Below are 21746 nucleotides of genomic sequence, written 5' to 3' on the forward strand. Positions count from 1 at the left end.
AGGTAATGTTCATATGTTGATTAATGGTTTTCTTTCGTTTTTGATGTACTGCAGAATATTTTTATAAAATCCCGGACAGGAAAATCACCTTCATGTTTTTCTGTGTTTTATCTTCAGCTACTTTGACACAAAGGTATCTGCTGTGATGCTCACACCTTTGAAAAAGTCTTGCGAGTGTTGAATCGAATCGAATCGTGGATCGAATCGATTCGGGACCTTGTGAATCGGAATCAAATCATTCTAGAAATCAGTGAGGATACCCAGCCCTACATGACCCCCTATGAGCAAGCACTTTGGCCACAGTTTGAAGCGAAAAACTCCCTTTTAACAGGAAGAAACTTCCAGCAGAACCAGGCTCAGGGAGGGGCGGCAGGCACGTGCAGAGGGGGGGGCTAGAGGGGCTTGAGCACCCGCCCCTTTCCTGATGGGTGCCCAAAGTGCCCTTTTGTTGAGGCAATTTTTTTTTTTTTTTTTTTTTATGTGTGTGTGCGTGCGGAGTCCTGTCTGTGCCCCTCAACAATAATATTTAACTATTAATCACAGTTTTGCTAAATAAAAGGATCTGGCTTGCATCAGTCACATGATCACATTTAACCAATGATCGCCCTTGACGGCAGAACGCGCTGGTTACGAGCCGGGAACGAGCTCACAAAGAGCACGCGCATTTTTAGCGGTCCGGAGCTGTAGGAGAAACACAAGTTAACTCAGAGACACAGACTGATGCGACAAAACCAGTAAGTAGGTGTACAGCGTAAACTGTAGTGTGTAGCACCCAGGAGTATTAGCTTATTACGTACACGTTGGTAAGCTGTCTTGTGGCAACTGACTAACTGAAACAAACGAGCGTGCTGTGTGTGCAACAGCGCGACAAACATTACCTGTCCTTTTATTAACTGCACAAGTAGTGCTGGTCATAGCTGCTGGCTACCTGTGTAAGGCTTTCATGGGTCTGTAGCTCTGTCACCGTTTTAGGGAACATATTTAGTTTTAAAGTATTTAGAAACATATTTAGTTTTAAAGTAAGTTTCCGGGCTTTTCCTGCCTTTCTGGAGGGATTATATTTCACTAAAAAACGGTCTAATATGCATGTCCACATAATAATTATTATAATATATTAAAAAACACAAGCTGTATTTTAAAGAACATACATTAAGAAGCAGATTATATTAGATTTATATTTTAAATAAGACAAAATTTGGATTTTACAGCAGTAAAATGATTGTATCTCTACAGTTTAAAAAAGTAATAAGCTTTGCCCCTGCACAGAGTGGATAGTGAAACAAATGGAATCATCATAAATACATTATTTCATATTTATTACTTCCCCCTCCTCATTGCTTTATTATTGTAGCTCTAGTAATAAATAATAATGTAAGGATTCTGGATCAGCACCATGATGCCCATAGTACAGTATTCTGAAGAAGGTCTAAAATGTCCCTGTGTGTGCGTGCATGTGTGTGTTTTATTTAGATGGAGTTTAAAAAAAAATATTACTCATGATATAACATTGTCCAGACATGCCTGGTAAGGACATGAGGAGGAAACAGTAGGAGCTGTGTGAGGCTACTAAAGGCAGTGCTATAACATTTTTCTGTCATCATTTTATTATAGATTAAGTGCAGGAGTTGTTAGGTGTGGATAATTAGATTATAGTTTATTGCAATAGCAAGTTGTGCCTTGTTCTCACATAGCAAGTGGAGAGTGATATATGAAATGATGGGATGGAAGAAGAGAAGCAAAGAGTGATTCACAGGCAGAGCCTAAATTATTTCTCACAGTTTTTTGTTGCCTTATGGTTCCAAGCGCTGTCACCAATCTTTGCATTTTGTTATTATCTCATGACACTTGTTTAATCAGCTACCATCTCTCCTATGGACTTTTTAATTCAATTCAATTCAATTCAATTTTATTTATATAGCGCCAAATCACAACAAAAGTCGCCTCAAGGCGCTTCATAGATACAGAGAAAAACCCAACAATCATATGACCCCCTATGAGCAAGCACTTTGGCGACAGTGGGAAGGAAAAACTCCCTTTTAACAGGAAGAAACCTCCGGCAGAACCAGGCTCAGGGAGGGGCGGCCATCTGCTGCGACCGGTTGGGGTGAGAGAAGGAAGACAGGATAAAAGACATGCTGTGGAAGAGAGACAGAGGTTAATAACAAGTATGATTCAGTGAAGAGAGGTCTATTAATACATAGTGAGTGAGAAAGGTGACTGGAAAGGAAAAACTCAATGCATCATGGGAATCCCCCGGCAGCCTACATCTATTGCAGCATAACAAAGGGAGGATTCAGGGTCACCTGGTCCAGCCCTAACTATATGCTTTAGAAAAAAGGAAAGTTTTAAGCCTAATCTTAAAAGTAGAGATAGTGTCTGTCTCCCGAATCCAAACTGGAAGCTGGTTCCACAGAAGAGGGGCCTGAAAACTGAAGGCTCTCCCTCCCATTCTACTTTTAAATACTCTAGGAACAACAAGTAGGCCTGCAGAGCGAGAGCGGAGCGCTCTAATAGGGTGATATGGTACTACAAGGTCATTAAGATAAGATGGGGCCTGATTATTTAAGACCTTGTATGTGAGGAGCAGGATTTTGAATTCAATTCTGGATTTAACAGGAAGCCAATGAAGGGAAGCCAAAACAGGAGAAATATGCTCTCTCTTTCTAGTCCCTGTCAGGACTCTTGCTGCAGCATTTTGGATTAGCTGAAGGCTTTTCAGTGAGTTTTTTGGACATCCTGATAATAATGAATTACAGTAGTCCAGCCTGGAAGTAATAAATGCATGAACTAGTTTTTCAGCGTCACTCTGAGACAGGATATTTCTAATTTTAGAGATGTTGCGCAAATGGAAGAAAGCAGTCTTACATATTTGTTTAATATGTGCGTTGAAGGACATGTCCTGGTCAAAAATGACTCCAAGGTTCCTCACCGCGTTACTGGAGGCCAAGGTAATGCCATCCAGAGTAAGAATCTGATTAGATACCATATTTCTAAGATTTTCAGGGCCGAGTACAATAACCTCAGTTTTATCTGAATTAAGAAGCAGAAAGTTAGCGGCCATCCAGGTCTTTATGTCTTTAAGACATTCCTGCAGTTTAACTAATTGGTGTGTGTTATCTGGCTTCATGGACAGATAGAGCTGGGTGTCATCTGCATAGCAGTGAAAATGTATGCTATGTCTTCTAATGATACTGCCTAAGGGAAGCATGTATAATGTAAACAGAATTGGTCCTAGCACTGAACCCTGTGGAACTCCATAATTAACCTCAGTGTGTGAAGAGGACTCTCCATTTACATGCACGAATTGGAGTCTATTAGATAGATATGATACAAACCACTGCAGCGCAGTACTTGTAATACCTACAGCATGTTCTAATCGCTCTAATAGGATATTATGGTCAACAGTATCGAACGCTGCACTGAGGTCTAGCAGGACAAGCACAGAGATGAGTCCACTGTCAGAGGCCATAAGAAGATCATTTGTAACCTTCACTAAAGCTGTTTCTGTGCTGTGCTGAGCTCTGAAACCTGACTGAAACTCTTCAAATAAACCATTCCTCTGCAGATGATCTGTTAGCTGTTTGACAACTACTCTTTCAAGGATTTTTGATATGAAAGGAAGGTTGGAGATTGGCCTATAATTAGCTAAGACTGCTGGGTCTAGAGATGGCTTTTTGAGTAAAGGTTTAACTACAGCCAGCTTGAAGGCCTGTGGTACATAGCCGATTATTAGAGATAGGTTGATCATATTTAAGATCGAAGAATTAATTAATGGCAGGACTTCTTTGAGCAGTTTTGTAGGAATGGGGTCTAAAAGACACGTTGATGGTTTGGAGGAAGTAATTATTGAAGTTAACTCAGAAAGATCAATTTGAGAAAAAGAGTCTAACTTAATATCAATGGTACTAAGAGTAGCTGTAGATAATATTACATCTGTGGGATGATTATTGGTAATTTTTTCTCTAATGATAAAAATTTTATTTGTGAAGAAGTTCATGAAGTCATTACTAGTTAACGTTAAAGGGATGGTTGGCTCAAAAGAGCTCTGACTTTTTGTCAGCCTGGCTACAGTGCTGAAGAGAAACCTAGGGTTGTTCTTATTTTCTTCAATCAGTGATGAATAGTAAGATGTTCTGGCTTTGCGGAGGGCTTTCTTATAAAGCAGCAAACTATTTCTCCAGGCTAAATGATGATCCTCTAGATTTGTGACACGCCATTTCCTCTCCAGATTACGAGTCATCTGCTTTAGGGTACGTGTTTCAGAATTATACCACGGAGTCAGGTACTTCTGATTTGAGGCCTTAGTTTTCACAGGAGCTACAGTATCCAGAGTCGTACGTAGTCTACAGTAGTCTTTTTAATGTCTACAGTCTCAGATCAACACAGCCCTGCCCTTCCCATATTAGATTCTTGATGAATGTGTGTTGTTGTTATTCAGCCTGGTTCAATGTGCCCCTTTTTAACTTTGAGCACCCGCCCCTTTAAACCTCTCTGCACGGCCCTGAGGGGCGGCCATCTGCTGCAACCAGTTGGGGTGAGGGAAGGAAGACAGGATAAAAGACATGCTGTGGAAGAGAGCTGAAGATTAATAATTCAATGCAGCGAGGTCTATTAACACACAGTGAGTGAGAAATGTGACTGAGGAAGAAATACTCAATGCATCATGGGAATCCTATATGCCTTAGCAAAAAGGAAAGATTTTTTTTTCCTTACACAATTCCACTTGTTTTGTGACATAAAATAACTAACCTCCATCCTCAGATATCAGTGTGTGGGAATGGGGCAATGGGAGTGGAACACCTGAGCCTGAGGCAGCAGGTTGGCAGATATGTGGTTTGTTTTCCACATATACAAAGGGTCTGCCTTCACCAAATAAATTATCATGGTAACTACAATGCGCTCCATAAATTTATTTCTTAAAATGCAGCTTTTATGTCTTTTAATCATGATTTACAATGTACAGTTGCACATGGGCGTGCACACACACGCACACACGGATAAATTCAGTGTGAAATTCACTGTGAGATCTTTACAAAATATGTTATGTTTGTGTAATAATACTGTGCGTTTTTGCAGCAGGGTGGGGGATTTGTGGGGAATACTCTCTGCTGCGACAGGGATGCTGCAGCACAGCTTCTTCTCAGTGCTACACCAAAGGCTGTAAACCTGTTATTCCTGCTGTCCAGAAGGAGAGGGCGCTATTGTATAGCGTGTAGTCGTTATTGGAGGATCTGCGTCACTTCCGAGTCTGTTCTCAGAAGGCGGGAGAGTTTCGAGCTCAATGTTATTTGAAAGAAGGAACGAGGTTTCGTTTTCAAGGACAGCAGAAGTTCCAACTGACCGTAAGAGAATTACGTTTTATGTAATATAATGTGCAGCTATTATTACGATAGTAAGCTGTAGTAAACCACTTCCTTCTCATAGACAGTAGTTTTTAGGATCACCTCTGACTCTTTCCTTTGCGCAGATTCAGCATGTCGGCCCAAAATGCAATAAGGAGCAATAAAACAGCCATTCATGAGATTCTGTCCGGAGACCACGGGCTAATTCTCAGCAAAGTTTATGAGAATAACCTGATCACTCAGCGGGAGTACAAGAATCTTAAAAGCATCAACAGTGCAAATGTGGAGACACACGTCATTGAGCTCGTGGATACGATCATGAATAAAGGAGAAGATAAATGCAAAGACTTCCTGAACCTCCTGCAAACCGATGGCGGCATTAAAGAAACTTTCCCTCTGCTGGCGAGTTTACAGCTGAGTTGTACCCCCCTTTTATCCGAGCCTGTCCAAGTGTCTTCATGTCAGCACGGTAACACACACGTAATACAGTATAGAAACACTGTGTCTCCTGTTGTGTTTGGTTGTTTACCTCAGTTTTATTGTTCTTCCCTCACATGTTCTGCTACAAGATGGGAATATGTCACAGGTAAGATGGTGATGCAGAAACAGCCTCCTACACTTGTGACATTGCTTGAGGCAGATATGTAGATGAAATTCTGTGGTTACGCATCCTGTAGTAACACATGTAAAATCTTGGTGTCCACTCTTTAGGATGTTTATCAAATCATTAGCCGGCCCGTCGGCCTCTGCGTGATCATAAACAATAAGAACTTCAAGGATGGTTCACAGAGAAGAGGGACAGATAAAGACGCCCGTAAGTTTCAGGGGCAGATTTTTTATTCTTTCTTGTTAGTATCTGGTGCTTAAATATTTTTCTCTAATTACATTTTTTGCAGAAAGCTTGGCAGAGGTGTTCAGGTGTCTGGGCTTCAGAGTGCTGATGTGTGAAGACCTGAACAAGGATCAGATGGATCAGGCACTGACGTTTGTTGCTTCCCTGGCAGACATGTCTCAGCTGCAGAAGTTCAACTTAAAAGAGTGGGATGGCAGCAGCTTTGTTGATCCTCAGCAGGTCCTTGAGCACGGTGATGCTTTCATCTGCTCTATTCTGAGTCACGGAAAAAAGGGTGTAGTTTTGGGAACTGACAGGAACCCCCTCCCCATTAAAGAAATTACCCGAAAGTTCAGGGGGTGTGACCAGTCCGTCCTCACCGGTAAGCCCAAAGTGTTCCTGATCCAGGCCTGCCAAGGAAGTAACATACAGCGTGGAGCGCAGCTGATGGAGACTGATGATGATACTTCACCATTGACCATCCCTGAGGAAGCTGATGTTCTGGTTGCCATGGCCACTGTTGAAGATCATGCTGCACATCGACATATAGTCGATGGAAGCTGGTTCGTTCAGTCTCTTTGTGAGCAGCTGAAGGAGCGCTGTCCCAGGTAATTGTTTTAAAATCACCAAACACATGTGCACACTGACCCTGACAGTGATATCAACATGTTTTTGTATCTCTATAAATGCTCTTAGGGGCGAAGACATCGTCTCCATCCTCCACTACGTGAACGATGATGTAGCACATAGAGAGACCTCCTCGTTGGCCAAGCAGATGCCTGAAGTGAGATTCACCCTGAGAAAGAAACTTGTGCTGCCACCTCAGCGCACCTGAAGTCATCATGGAAATACAGCACATCTTACTGTGCAACTAGGGATGCATGATTACTTATTATGTTTCTTAAAATGTTTCCTTTATATTTTCCATCTTTCTGTCATCATTTTAAATCTTTTATTTTTCTAAATCTGAATCTCGCATTGAGGTGCTGCATTTTATACTGTAGCAGTTTTATATCAAAGAATAAATCTCAGACTGGGAACACACCTGGTGTTATTTGTGTTGGGAGGTTTTTACATGTGCTGCAGTAGAGCTTCACGGGTGCTTTTCCTAAACTGAGCCTTTACATTCTTAAACCTAGTAACATTACTTAATCAATCAAAAAGGTTACTTTTATTTCAAACAAATCTCACAACGGTCTCCTGATAGTAACAATTGTTATGTCTTTTAATTCTCTCAGAATACATCAGTTTGCTTCAGAACTGTTTGACTTGATTTCTCCCTCCACAAATCCTGAAAGTTACCATGGCTACCATATGTGGTTGAAAGAAAAATGTTCCAGCAAAACCTTTTTTCAAAAATGTTGTTTATTTTATTCTGTCCCTCATTTTGTTTTGTTTTTTTCATGTGGATCTCTGAACTGTTAGATGAAGGGAAATACTTGATTTAAAAAAGGAAGGTGAAGTTCAGAGAAGGACATCCCAGTGTTTGAGTAGTCTGTGCTGGAGCAAAGAGACCACAGCTGAAGCCTATTATGGTTAATAGATATTGCGTAAGTGCTGTAGGAAACATCTGCACTGGCCTTCTATCGTCTGATCACACATTGAAGTCATCTTGTCAGTGCTGGAAAGTAACAGTCTTAAACAATCTGTCTATATGCATTGAAATTGCTATAAATAGTACTGAATATATCCAGAGTCAAGTCATGTCATAGATATTAACGTATGATATGCAGCTTATAAATGTTTGGGCTGCCTGCAGAGATGAGCATCTCCCTTTGGTTTGTGTGCTTTGACACTTTCAAGAACCTGGCTGTCTGATCACTGATGTAATCAGTGATCCTCCAGTCATGGTGGTTATAGACAGAGTTGCCCTGTTTTCATGTTTATTGTTAGTCTTTCAACCCAGTGTTAATAGGGTTGAAATTGAATCCATAAAGAAAGAACGGGTAGAGCCAAAAAACACCTTTGGTTACACGCTTGTCCATAAGTGACAGTGGCTTCCTTCTCAGGCTCCTCAGAAGCTGGTGTGCCCTCTGACTCTCACCTCCCTGCACTCCTCCGCCTCATCCTATATGCAAGTCTGACTGAGTGAAATCCAGAATTTAAAAGAACTCTACATCACTCAGCCCTCTGCTTCCTGAAGTGTGGACACAGATTGAAAATGTGTGACATAACAATTGTTACTACAGAGGCACCATCGAGAGCATCCTGTCGAGCTGCATCACTGTGTGGTTTGGAGCCTGCAATGCGTCCTGTCATAGAACCCTCCAACGCATAGTGAGAGCTGCAGAGAGGATCATTGGTGTCTCTCTCCCCTCCCTCCAGGACATTTACAGCACCCGTCTCACTAAAAAAGCCCTTTGCATAGCGGCTGATCCCACACACCCAATGCAAAGCTTCTTCAAGCTGCTGCCGTCGGGGAGGAGACTGCGGAGTCTCCAGGCCAGGACCAGCAGGCTGAAGGACAGCTTCATCCATCAGGCTGTCAGGAAGCTTAACTCCCTCCCGATTCTGCCCCCTCTCCCCTCTCTCCTCCACGGTCTCACTGAACTCTGTCACACACACACAAACACACACACTCTCTGACTCACTCACTGGCCTGCACCAGTTACCAGTCACTTTGTGGAGCATTGGACTGCCATTACCTCATAAGACTTTGTTGTTACACTTTCTCTTACCGTACACTACTAAATCTCCATTTGCACTATTTGCCTATTTGCACTACTCTGCCTGGTTTACACTCAATGTCACTTACCCATTATATTGTATATTGTATAGCTTTCTTGTTATATGTAAAATTGTATTTATTTAAATTTTTACTTTTTAATTATTTTACTTGCATTTTTTAAATCACTTTTATATTTAAATATATTTAAATGTTCATTTGCTATTTATCTAGGGATTGAAGAGTAACGCAATTTCTATTCTCCGTATGTCTTGTACATGTGGAAGAATCGACAAATAAAGTTGACTTTGACTTTGACTTGACTTTGATGTGGGAGTCTTGCTGTCCACTACAAAGGACACTGAATCAAACATTTTGTTACGTTCCCCTGAGGGGTCTAGGCGGGGAGGGGGAAGTAACAAAAGTGACCGGGTCAGAAAAAGGAGTCAAGGAGGCAAAAGGGTAAATTAAAGAGTATTAAAGTCTCAATTCATACCAAGTAAAAGAGACGGACAAGCCGCTATCACCATTTAAGAAAACAAACAAAACTTAGGTGTTGGTCAATAAAGTAAAACGTAAGCCAAAAAGAAAGAGAGCAGCTCACTAGCTGAAAACCACCAAAAACACAGCTCACTAGCTGCAAACACAACACCCACTCAGCTCACTAGCTGTAACCACACTACTGGCACTCTAGCCCAGAGCTCACCTTTCCCTGGGCTTAAATACTTTTAATTACTGATGTGAGTCAGCTGTGTAACAGGGAAAGATGGCACCTCAGGCAAAAGAGGTGGTGGGACACGCCCACACAGGCACCTTCAGGAGGAGGCCCTGCTAGGGCCGTAACAATTGGTTAAGTGGGATAGGTTTACTGTACATTTCTGAAGTCCTACTAAATTCAAAATAAGAATCCCCAAGAATATTGAATGAAAAAAAATCGACTTTTAGCAACAGAAACATAATATCTACAAATGTATCTATTTAGATTGTAAGCCCAACAAGGGACAATTGTTGAAAATTAGCAGTAGCTATAAACCTGTGTGCGGCACATCAGTTTCATGTCTTGCACTTGAAATATGTTAAACTGCACTGTCCCTTTTAAATAAAAAAAATAAAATGATCAAATTTAAAAAAAAACCCACTTAAGCTCCCTTGTTGCTATAACATGTGAAATGGCCATCATTTTGAAAAGCAAGCATGTTGCCTGCTAGACTGACCCCCACAAATGTGGCCCAGGATGTCCTCCTGACAATACAGTAGGACTGTTTTTAAGATTGTTCTGTCTAGCAGCTTTTGCAATCAGAATTATGATCTGAATTCACTATTATATATTGTATTGCATAATTGTTTGCTTGATGTAAAGATCTCAGACTTAAGTAGATTAATTCACAAAAATTATTTGCTGGTTTTTAGGAGGAATAGTAATCAGTGTTCTTTGTTTTGTTTTTTTATTAGCTTATGTACAGCGCCTCTATTTTTGTATAATTCCTTCCTCTAGATTTGGTGGTGAATAGTCAGCCTACAATGTACACATACAATGGTCTTTACGGTACTCCAGCGTCGTTGCCATGCCAACAGAGATTTGGTCGCCAGCTTCCCTTCCGTAGCAGAAAAATGCTAAGCAGGAAAAGTGTGGGATAAGACTGCTTTGCATAAAATTACCCAGACAGACTGTCTGTCGAGGCAGGCGAGTGTCCTGTGAAGTTGCTCCCACACACTTTTCAGGCTGTTTTAAAGATGGAAGCCACGCTGGGTGAACAGACTGCTGTGGGTTTTTCAGCGGGGACTGAAGGACCTGAACAGCGACAGGAGCTGGAAACCTCTGACGAAGCTGTCACGTTCATGTCCGGCATCGGTGAGTTCGCATCCAATTTAGGCTAATATGGTCGGTAGGAAACAGCTGAGTCCAAAACTACCTGAAAAGCAAAAAACCGTGAAATCATTACAGATATTTGAATCTGTCCACTTTGGCTTTACCTTCTGTGTCCCTTCGCTTCTCAGAGCCTGCCGAGCTGCAGAAGTGTGTGTTTGCAGACTCGCTGGTGACTGTATCAGAGGGGGGGAGAGAGCTGGGGGAGTTCAGTGTGACGGTGGAGTTTGCCCGGAGAGAGCAGCCATGCATGATGCTTCATGCTCAGAGCCACGGAGCCATTGATGACTGCCCCTGTGGGACAGCAGTGACAGGTGACAGCAGGCAGAGGATGCTAGGACAAACTGATCTTTGCTGTTTCCTGTTGTTAGTATTTCTCTTCATACCCTTTACTCTGTTTAAGCCTACCTAACGACTGACCTGGAGGTGCTGGAGGAAGATCACCATGAATATGTCAAGGTGAGTCGCTGAATCCTTTCCGGGCTGTTTCTTTTTACATTGACTCAGCTCAGCAGATGCATTAAGTGGAAATATTGCACCTTTGATGTGCTTCTATACTTCTCTCCTCAGCTTGAGGGCCATAGTGTGGACAAGAGGTGTCACATGGTGCAGTGTGATGGGCTGATGGTGATCCATAAGGTTACGACTGTGGGAGAGGTCAGATAACCACTGCTTTATAGGTCAACTCACTAATATATTAATGAAACAGTACCACAGTCATTCAGAGCAACTTCCACGCTCTCTTTGCAAGAGTTAGTCCAGTATTTACAAAATCTTTACTTACTGTTGCGCATTTACTGCATGTTGTCATTTGTGTGCGCGCGTGCGTGTGTGTGTGTGTGTGTGTGTGTGTGTGTGTACAGGAGGTGACAGAAGAGAGCATGTCCTACCCCATGTCTGTCCTGAGAGGGCTGGTAACTGAGGGCTCTAGCTTGCTGTTGATGCGCCTGATCGCTCTGAGGAGGAAGATGCCAGAAAACATGACGTTTGTCTCCTTAGACCCAGGATTACACATAATTAACACCTCTTTTGTAAGTCTTTATGCCTGTGTAAGACATCCTGGTCCATCAGTAACTTGTTTGAGTACTGAGCTCTGATTGTGGTCTCTTTTGTGCTCAGAGAGAGCTGGATCAGAGGCAGCTAGAGGTCGGGGGTGAGCTCCTGGATGTATTTGGGGTAGAGAGGATTATTCAGTCCATGGAGGGCAGCCCCAGTACCTGGCAGTGCTACTTCCTGGATGATGGGTAAGCTTAATATATGTACCTCTCCATCATCCCACACATGTTGGACTGTGTTACTGCCTCCCTCTGTGCACCAGACAGACTGCAGCTGCCCACTGTTGAGTTTCATGTTTATATTACCTACTGCTGATAGGAGGTCACTAATGTAGACTAAACAACAAATCATTTTAATCACACAATAGCACTACTTATTGAATGCTTCCCTTAATCACAAGGGATCCATTAGTTAGGAGGTTAAAAGGAGAGGACTGTTATCAGCATGGGCAACCAGTATGAATGAACCATCAGTGATTCCCCAGTGGTTGGGTTTATTTAACTTGTAGAAAAAGGTAGTTTAAATTACACAAAAGATTGCCACACTTGGACTAGCAATCTCTTAAAAAGACCAACAAGGTTAGATTTCAAGTCACTGACTTAAAGCTAAATAAGTAAATTAAGCTAACTCACCTTAGCTGCTCCCAGTCCAGAAGCAAACAGAGTGAGGTGGAAGGGAGTGCAGTCATTATATACTCTGTGCCAGGTAAGTTCAGGTATGGAACAAAGGAGCCCACCAGTGATAAGAAAACTCCGACAGTAAGTGAGGTTAAAGAGGTGTGGATGAAACAGGGAAAGGGGTAAATAAAAGAAGAATTTCTACTATTTCCCACATGTTTGATTAGGCATCCTTCCTGGTACAACCCTGCTTGTGATTTATGTCACCTCCTGGTCTTAAACTAGAGATCTTTCACATGTTAGCCAAAACTATTAACCACTGCTAATGGAGCCATTGATGCTTCTTCTTTGTGGGTCCAAACTATAACATTAGCTATAGTAGAATAGTTAATTGCTTTGTGTCCTTGACATCTTAGGAACTATTCAGTTTCTAAAAATGATCATTTTGAAGGGAAAGGTTCCCATAAAGTGTAGATATACCTACGGAATAGGACACATCTGATTTTTGTATGCGAAAGAATATTGGTGATACATGAGAACTTTCTGGTTTAACTCAAGCGGTTTCTGAATAACAAGTAAGTGCTATTATTGTTGTTATGTGTTACACTAGTGCTTTCAATTTGACTCGTTATATTCTCTGATCAGGCATCTGGTGACCAGAGTTCAGGTGGGGTCACCAGTCACCATGAGACTTCTAGAGTTGCCATCAAAGGCAGAAAAAGGTTACACACATCGCCCACACACATATTCACACATAAGAGGTATGATTCCAATGAAAGATTCAGTGATATTTGTGTATTTGTAATTTTACAGTAGATTTCAAGAAGATCCCCCTTGTGTGGGAGGAAGACATGCAGATGCGTTCTAAGTTTCTGGACAGAAAGGTAGCCGGTCATGTGCAACAGGAGATTAATACTAGACTTCCATTACTCTACTGACCATCTGAGCAGAAAATGAATGTGTGTTTATGTCTTGTTTTGGCAGGAAGAGCTTAAGGCCGACCACTCCTCATACTTGAGACAGCATCCAGAGATTCGAGCACTAATATCTGACTTCCTGCAGTTGCTGTTGTTGAGGAAACCAGACGACGTCTTTCTGTTTGCCAGAGAGTACTTCACCCCTTTTGCCTCCAATCATCCTGCAGACGCAGACCAGGAAGCCCAGTCCCTCTAGTCACATTATCACATGCTCACAAACTGTCTCTTTATAAGATTCATATATGTTTGTTCATGAGAATAATCTTCACTGACATTTAGAAAGTTATTTTGTTTTTTATTCCGAGTGACTGACTATTAGTTGTATCTGTGGACATTTGGTGGAGAGGAACACAAACGATCAAAACTCAAACGTTGTGATCTTTCCAGTAAAAGACAGATAAATAAAGTTTGGGGTTTTTTTTTTTCTGTTTCAGTAGTTTGGGTTTCTTGTACACGTTTGGGCAAAGCCCTCTGCCGATAAATATGTGTTTAAGAAAAAAAAAGAAGCATGGGAGTTCAAAATAAAGGTTTACAATGCTAAACAAACGGATTTTATTATGAAAGACGTGCCAGTATGTGCTGTAGTTGAGCTTAGTAAACTCATGTAGCCAAGTGTGAAGCGAAAAATATATTGGTCAGCTCACTAACGCTACAGTTTGTGTGTGAATGTGGCCTATGTGGCCTTTATTTTTTAAAATTTTCTACCCAGCACCCGACACTCAACTTCAACTTCCTATACCGTGACGTCACATCCAGTTACGTGAGGCGCTTGCTCCGAAAACGAAAGAATTTGCAGCTCTAACAGAAAGCGGAAATAAAAGCCACTGAAACATATTTCAGTATTTTTTTCGCTCCCAAAAAGTTTTTTTTTTTCATTTGTTTAAGTTATTTTCCTCGCATTTAACAAGACGCGCCCTTTTCGCTAAGGAGCTGTAAACTAACAGCGAGAGACAGCGGCGGTAAGTTTCAGCGTCATAATTTAGTTCACCTGACGTAAACTGTTAGCGTAAACTCTGGGCCACGTTATGTAACATTGACTTAAAACTTTTTAATGTTCGTTTTTGTCAAGAGAAACAAAACTGGCGGCGGGGGGCGGGGTGGGTAGTGTTAGTGACGTCACTCTGTCGTATCACGCAGATGTCTTTTCATGGGACTACACGGGATTACTAGGAACGCATTGAGAGGCCAAAATAACATGAAATAAAGTAAACCGTGAAGGACTGAAAGACACCGCGTCACGTATAAGCTGCCATGCAAATACACAATTTAAAACCAGGCTTTCATAGGAAATTGTAAATAACATTTAAATGTTGCAGGTGTTTGTTTGTTTGTTTGGATAGTCAGAGATGATGTGGCCTAACATCCAAAGCTCTGTGCCATTTAATAATGATCAAGATAACAGTTCGCTGTTGAAAGGTCAGCGATGGAAGACAAAGTTCTCTATGTAGTCATCTTACTGTGTTTCCCTGTAAAAACATACAGTATAGCGATGCTTCTACGTAGGGCAGTAATGGCATCTTATCGTGTATGGTGTGGTGTTATTATTATTGTTGTCGTTATTTTAACATTCTAGCCATGATCTTTAGTCATTAATGTAAAACTGCTTGTTTGCAATGCATGAAGTTTTTGAATACTTCAGTTTTTGCTCCATCAAAACATGCACACTTGTTTTCTGTTAACAATAAAAGCTGCAGATCGCTGTGAGCTGAGGACCAGGCCATGATGGACAGGCTGACTTTGTCCCACATAGATGAGGGCCTGGACTCTTCTGAAGTGGCAGAACTTTGCTTCTTATGCCGTGATGTAGTCACCAGAAGACGCCTGGAGAACGTGAGCACAGCAAATTTTGTAATGTGTTTACACTTGTTTTGTTAGCATGTTTGTGGGAAATTGTTTTAAATAACACGTTGACAGTATGACGCCCTAGGATATGCATGTTCAAGAGTGGGTTTTTTTCCCTACAGATTAAGGATGCAAAAGACCTGTTCTTGAGATTAGAGGAAAAAGGTCTGCTGCAAAACGATGTCTTCCTCAGGCAGCTGCTCTGCACCATCCATCGAGCAGATCTCCTCAGGGTCCTGGAGACAGACAGCAGACCGCCAGAGGAAACAGATGCTAGTCCTGTCCTGTCAGACTACAGGTAAAAGCTTTCGGTTTTTATCTTAATAGTACAGCATGCAGCATAGGAATAGTAATATATCAAAAGTTTTTCTCTGACCATTAGGAAGACCCTGTATTCTATATACAATGGCTTCACTACAGAGAACTTTGAAAAGCTGAAGTTTCTACTGACTGACCAGCTGGGCAGGAGACAAATGGAATTGTCCAAGGTGAGAACACACCAATCCACCTTTTCATTTCTGCTTTTGAGTGAGAAGCTTTTTACTGAACATCAAAGGCTAGCTGTACAGTTGACATTTAGATTGTTTTCACTGTGATCAGCATGTAACGACTTTTCCTTTCATTTTATAAGCACAGTAAAGAACACGCTTCCACTACTAAGAGTAGTTAACTGGTAATTTTACTTTGAAATGTTCTGTCAAATAGACTGAGTACTGTTTACAGTGGCTTTTCACACACTGAAGTTCAAGTGGAAACTACCAGCCTCTGAATACAGTTTATTATTTTGTGCTTTGTACATCATCAGTGCAAAGTTGAGATCAGTGATATCATAAAAGCATGCAGTTTACTGAAAGTCTGTTGGTTGGCTTAAACTAATCGATTCTCAAGAGTTTTCTTCTAAAGAGGGGAAAAAAGTAAAAGCAGGAAAACTGGATTTGTTTATTTTTGCATGCAGCTAAAGTGCAACCAATGCGGATTTCTTTCCAGACACATGAAACATAAACAGATTTCCATACTATTTATTAAATGTAGTTATTTACAGTCCTTGCTAAAATCAGATTAATTTTTTTATTATCATAAGAGGTCATGGATTACTTGTTTACACTCTGCCCAACTTTTGCTTGGATCAGCTGGTTGTTGTGTTTGCAGCTTTCACAACATGTGTGTAACTAACATATAACATATAACATCAGCCATCGTTATATGGTGAAGGGTGTTTCTCCTGTTTATTTTTTTATATAAATGCATAAATGCTGAGATGAATATATCAGCAAACACATGATATCCCTCTAACTATTCTGATGTTGTACAGGGGTGTCAAACGCAAAGCCCGAGGTCCAGAATCAGTCTGAGAAAAGACTCCAATCCTGCCCATTAGGCAGCTTTAGAAAATGTGAAGCAAGGCCTAAATTCTTTTTAACTATAATTCAATATATTTTTCGGCTTTTCCTACCCATACACATCTCTCTGGTGACCATCCCTGGTACACCACATTAATTACATTATTTTAAAAAACAGAAAAGTTCCTGTTTTTTCAATGTTAAAGATGGAAGGTTTTTGGATGTTGTTTTCTTGTGCGTCCACACAAAAAAGCACATTTCTTGTTTCCTATTTACAGGCCAGTCAGGGCAACGAGGCAACGAACTATTAGAATTTTCTCTGAAAATTGACACATTTATTTTTTAGAATTTAAACCCAAACAGTCATGGTGAAAGTTTACCACAGCAGCATTTCTGTGTCGTGTAGAAAAACTGAGATATGCTGTTGAAATTAGTTAAATGTCTTTTCACTGACAGAAAGGTGTGTTTCTCTGGTCAGGCCCACTTGAAATCAAAATGAGTTTGACATCCTTACTATGTGAAACTAACAAGGAACAATTAATTTTGTAATTGAAGATATATTTTTTTGGTGGTGTCAATTTCCATCTATTTACACCTCTTTTGTTTAACTGTTATTCATCGTTATTTGGAATTTGTTATTTAATTTTCCTGTTATTATATAATTATCCTTCTTCTTTATTTTGCTATAGGTTAGTGATAATTTATTCATATTTAAAAACTTACAATTCCCTTTAAATTGTATTGAAACGCTGCTTCACTTTTTTATCCCAGAACAACATAAATTTATAGACATACCGTTTGAACAGTTTAGGTTTGAGCACTGAACTTTAAGGAGTCCCACAAGTAACTTTCTGAATTCAGCATAGATTATTTGTAAATAATAATGTCTATTACTTTGGTTGAATTTCTGTAATATGGAATCTCACTGTTTTGTATTTTTCTTAAATTCAATTAAAATCTCCACTAAGTATTATGGCCTGCCTGCATTTGTAGAGCGCATCTAAAACACTGGCACTAGAGGGCTGGAGATGGTTACCCCTGCTCCAAGCCCTAATCAGAATACTAGTACTACCAAATTCCTGTTTGTACGTGATGGATGTATGCCGTTGTCTCCAAGTTTGTTTGTGCATTTGGCTCTATTTAAAAGAGTCTTTATGGGATCTCCCTGCTGCCACCATTATGCTGCCAACCAACCACCGTTGTCATGGTGCTGGGCCATGAGGCCCAGTGTTTGAGTTCTAATGCATATTTCTGTATCCCCATGTTGTAGTGTAACACATGGTAAATGGCCTGTATTTATATAGCGCTTTTCTAGTCCCTAAGGACCCCAAAGCGCTTCACACTACATTCAGTCATTCACCCATTCACACACACATTCACACACTGGCGATGGCAAGCTACATTGTAGCCACAGCTGCCCTGGGGCGCACTGACAGAGGCGAGGGTGCCGGACACAGGCGCCACCGGGCCCTCTGACCACCACCAGTAGGCAAACATGGGGTTAGTATCTTGCCCAAGGATATTTGGCATGCAGCCATTATTTTCTGTGCTTTGCATTTGATGCAAATGGAAACCGTGTTGTGGATTTGATGGCACCAGAGATGATGACTGTCCCACAAACAGCCTCTGTGAACTAAAAACTTTCTGTCTTTTCATTCCAGACACCGCTGGACGTGTTTGCAGAAATGGAAAAATCTGCTTTACTATCAGAGACAGATGTTAGCTTGCTACATAAAGCACTGCAAGAGTGTGATCAACAACTGGCAATTACTTTAGAGGAGTACACACAAGGTATAGGATCCACTTCCATATACCCGCACATGTACATATACATACATGTGGAAATTGAATGTGTTGGTAACACCATCAAATGATTGTGATCGTTACAGGAGGCGGTCAGCAACGGCAGCAGTTCACGTTACCCCCTGATGTCAGCATGGATATTGAGGTCTATGTGTGTCTGTAAATGTGTGTTTCTGAGCAGTTAATGTTGCAGTTTGTCAGTTTGCTGACTGCTTTGTTTTATTCCCACAGAGGACCCATGAGCCACTGTCTATAACTGAAACTCAGCCCAACTGTAGGTGTCTCTATTAAAATGTATTTGTGATTATTATTTGTTAAACCTTCTGTTGTCACACTTATGTTTTTTGTTATTTTTATCATACTCATGATTGATATACAAGTTTACATTGTTGTAATGTTTTGTTTAGATCGAAGAGAGAGTATTAACACTGATGCACAACTAGAAACAAATCCCACCTCTCTTCCTGATCAGGTAATCCATTCACAGGCTCTCATGCTTTCATTCATTCTTTTGTCACATCAGTAACATTTATGATCGGCCTGTTTGCTGTGTTTGTGTCCTGTAGTCAGACTACTACACACTGACTCATAACCCACGTGGTTGGTGCGTGGTCTTCAACAATGAGATCTTTACAGCAACACATCTGAGTAATCGAAAAGGAACTCAGAAGGATGCAGGTACAGTTCTTGCCTTTAAACAATGACCTGATTTATCTATGACTGTTTTATCTGGAAGCTCCTGAGCCCTGTAACAATTAATGCATATATACGTATGCCATGACCATGTAATGTACTTATAATCCTTCTTTTGCTTCTTTTCTGTCTGACACAGATACTCTGACAGAAGTGTTCACTCGCTTAGGTTTTCAAGTGAAGATACACAACAACTGTACTGCAGAGCAGATGAAGAAGAAAATAAATGATCTTGGCAGGATTAATTTTACAAATCATGATGCCTTGGTGTGTAGTCACACACCTTTTAGAGTTGTAGTACTTCATGCATTTTATACATTTACACTTATTTTGAATTTTTTTCTTTTTTAAATAAGAGATATCTGAGAAGATTGGCAACACAGCCATACAGAATACAAGCAGCAGGCTCTGAGGCTAAATGTAACCTGCAAATACTTTACCATAAAACCCTAACTTATTAATATTACATTTACATTTTTTTCTTTAGTAAATGAGCCAGCTACTGTTTCATATTTACTGTGCAGATATGTGGTATCTGTCTTCTCAAAAAGGTCTTAGCTGGGATCAGCACATTTCTGAAAATGTCACCATGTAGTGCATATCTCTGTGATTGTAACAGCAGCTACATCGACAATGTCAGTAGTAGTGTTAGTATAAATAATAAAACATATATCTACCTCTGATTTAAGGTGGTGTGCGTTCTTTCACATGGAGAAAAGGGGTGTGTCTTTGGCACTGATGGGGGAAAGGTGCTCCTGAAAGAGCTGACGGACCCCTTTACAAGTGGAAGAGCCTCAACCTTGGCAGGGAAGCCCAAACTCTTCTTCATTCAAGCCTGTCAAGGTGAAGAATACCAGAAAGGATACTATCCCAGCAGCAGAGAGGACGAGAAGCAAAACAAAGGAGCACTGCAATCAGACGCTTCAATCCCTGATGAGGCAGTGCTAGTGCCTGAACTAGCAGACTTTCTGATCGGCATGGCCACTGTGGAGGAATTCAAATCATTTCGAAACACAGTTACGGGATCTATCTACATCCAGGAGCTGTGCAAGCAGCTGACAATAGCAGCAAGAAGGTGAGTTGAACTGATTAGTTTCTTTATGGCAGACCATACTATAATAATAATAATGGATTGGATTTATATAGCGCTTTTCAAGGCACCCAAAGCGCTTTACAATTCCACTATTCATTCACTCTCACATTCATACACTGGTGGAGGCAAGCTACAGTTGTAGCCACAGCTGCCCTGGGGCAGACTGACAGAAGCGAGGCTGCCATATTGCGCCATCGGCCCCTCTGGCCCATATGTACTACTGACATATGGGAAGGTCATAGTGCAGTAGTTTCCTACAAAGTAGATTTTTTTAAATGTAATTTCTGTTATATACAGTTCGGTCCATAGAATTATGGACAAAGACACAAATGTTGTAGTTTTTCCTCTGTAGAGCGCCTCAATACATTTTCACACAATCAGACCTTGTGCTTTTATTCAAGGGGTTTTACAAAAAGCACAGTCTTAACTGTTTTGAAGTTGCACCCATTTTCTGAGGCTCAAAAGTCATCAGGGAAGACAAATCAAATGCATCAAATCTTTGTACATTTCTGTCTTCCTGCTTTTGGTGGTTTCAGACATGGTGTTGGCATGAGCTGCGTGTTTTGTTAAAATTATCCAAGATGAATCCTTTTTGTTTCACGTGTGTTCCTTCCAGACAGGAGATGGACGATATCCTCACTGTCCTGACACGTGTGAACAGGGAGGTCAGCAAAGGAGAGTATTTATCCCACAAACAAATGCCACAGCCCAACTACACTCTCACCAAGAAGCTCGTCCTCAAATTTGTATGACCCGACTGTGACCAAATACAACACTGCATGTCTACACAATTCCCGGATTCGCATTACAGTTTACACTGTGTGTGTGTTTGGTTTGATAAATGTGATTTTTGTAATTATGAACTGAATAAAAATTATCCACAGTGGCAAATGAAATGGTACATTTTTGTCATTTCTCAAATATAAATAGGATTTTTTTTTATTTGGTGTTTTCCAAACTCTAGAAAATTGATTTTCACCTAAGAATCATGAAATCAAATCTTACACTCTTACACCACTTCTTAACATTTGAGCAACAGGTTGCATAAAGCACTTTGAGCGCTCAAAGAAGAAAAAAGCATTATATAAGAATCACACACCAAAAGTTTTACATTTGGATCCGTCACTGCATAAGAGCTGGACTGATTTCACTGCAGGTCTTGTGTAATCTGGAATGCCTCAACCCATTCTTCCCGTTTCCCTTTAAGAATGGCTTGTTGACAGCCACCCTTCCACGAAGACCTTGTCTGATGAGACTTAAGTGGACAGTAGCTGGATAAACTGAAGGGCCAGATCTCTCAGGTGCTAGATTTTCTTCATATTTATTAGGTACATGAATTTCATATACTGTTCACCTGCTGTAGATAGTTTTTAAAGGCCCGCTACATCGTCTTCTGTCCACTACTTTTATAGGGACTGACAGTATGTATCCGATAAATTTGAAGAAATGTGTTTTTGGAAAGTGCCTAAAGATAAAGGAAAAACATCCTCAGATCAGATAAAAGAATTGGACTAAAAATGATTGAAGAAGCAGCCAATGATTATTGTTTAAGACCGCTTTGAAAAAAAGAAGAAGCAAATTCTGGTTCCTTGGAAGCAAAACATAAAGAAATGAAGAGT

At 40.8% G+C, this 21746-nt stretch overlaps 3 protein-coding genes across 8 annotated transcripts; all 3 read left to right on the top strand.

The window, feature by feature from the left end:
* The first annotated feature begins 193 nt into the window (after window positions 1–193).
* Window positions 194–7218, top strand: LOC113010036 (caspase-8-like). 2 transcript variants are annotated; one of them, XM_080292615.1, is made up of 7 exons: window positions 194–734; window positions 5077–5342; window positions 5468–5811; window positions 5897–5928; window positions 6054–6156; window positions 6239–6782; window positions 6871–7218. In XM_080292615.1, the coding sequence occupies exons 3-7, from the start codon at window positions 5475–5477 to the stop codon at window positions 7007–7009; spliced, it is 1155 nt and encodes a 384-aa protein (XP_080148741.1). In that variant the 5' UTR covers window positions 194–734; window positions 5077–5342; window positions 5468–5474; the 3' UTR covers window positions 7010–7218. The 2 variants fall into 2 exon arrangements, with proteins under 2 accessions (XP_080148741.1, XP_080148742.1); XM_080292616.1 differs by having other exon boundaries at window positions 5912–5928.
* Window positions 7219–10302: 3084 nt separating this feature from the next.
* catip (ciliogenesis associated TTC17 interacting protein) lies at window positions 10303–13902 on the top strand. 2 transcript variants are annotated; one of them, XM_026150530.2, is made up of 9 exons: window positions 10303–10691; window positions 10838–11020; window positions 11110–11165; window positions 11277–11363; window positions 11570–11737; window positions 11826–11950; window positions 13025–13101; window positions 13196–13263; window positions 13364–13902. In XM_026150530.2, the coding sequence occupies exons 1-9, from the start codon at window positions 10574–10576 to the stop codon at window positions 13550–13552; spliced, it is 1071 nt and encodes a 356-aa protein (XP_026006315.2). In that variant the 5' UTR covers window positions 10303–10573; the 3' UTR covers window positions 13553–13902. The 2 variants fall into 2 exon arrangements, with proteins under 2 accessions (XP_026006315.2, XP_026006314.2); XM_026150529.2 differs by having other exon boundaries at window positions 10312–10691; window positions 13193–13263.
* Window positions 13903–14174: 272 nt separating this feature from the next.
* casp8 (caspase 8, apoptosis-related cysteine peptidase) lies at window positions 14175–21023 on the top strand. 4 transcript variants are annotated; one of them, XM_080292610.1, is made up of 12 exons: window positions 14175–14315; window positions 15045–15204; window positions 15321–15496; window positions 15581–15686; window positions 18200–18329; window positions 18428–18492; window positions 18573–18615; window positions 18749–18813; window positions 18908–19019; window positions 19174–19301; window positions 19724–20109; window positions 20744–21023. In XM_080292610.1, the coding sequence occupies exons 2-12, from the start codon at window positions 15076–15078 to the stop codon at window positions 20877–20879; spliced, it is 1476 nt and encodes a 491-aa protein (XP_080148736.1). In that variant the 5' UTR covers window positions 14175–14315; window positions 15045–15075; the 3' UTR covers window positions 20880–21023. The 4 variants fall into 4 exon arrangements, with proteins under 4 accessions (XP_080148736.1, XP_080148737.1, XP_080148738.1 ...); XM_080292611.1 differs by having other exon boundaries at window positions 18428–18486; XM_080292612.1 differs by having other exon boundaries at window positions 15045–15186.
* Window positions 21024–21746: the final 723 nt, after the last annotated feature.

The sequence above is a fragment of the Astatotilapia calliptera genome, chromosome 18 (genome assembly GCF_964374335.1).
Source record: "Astatotilapia calliptera chromosome 18, fAstCal68.1, whole genome shotgun sequence".
In the NCBI taxonomy this organism is placed as follows: Eukaryota; Metazoa; Chordata; class Actinopteri; order Cichliformes; family Cichlidae; genus Astatotilapia; species Astatotilapia calliptera.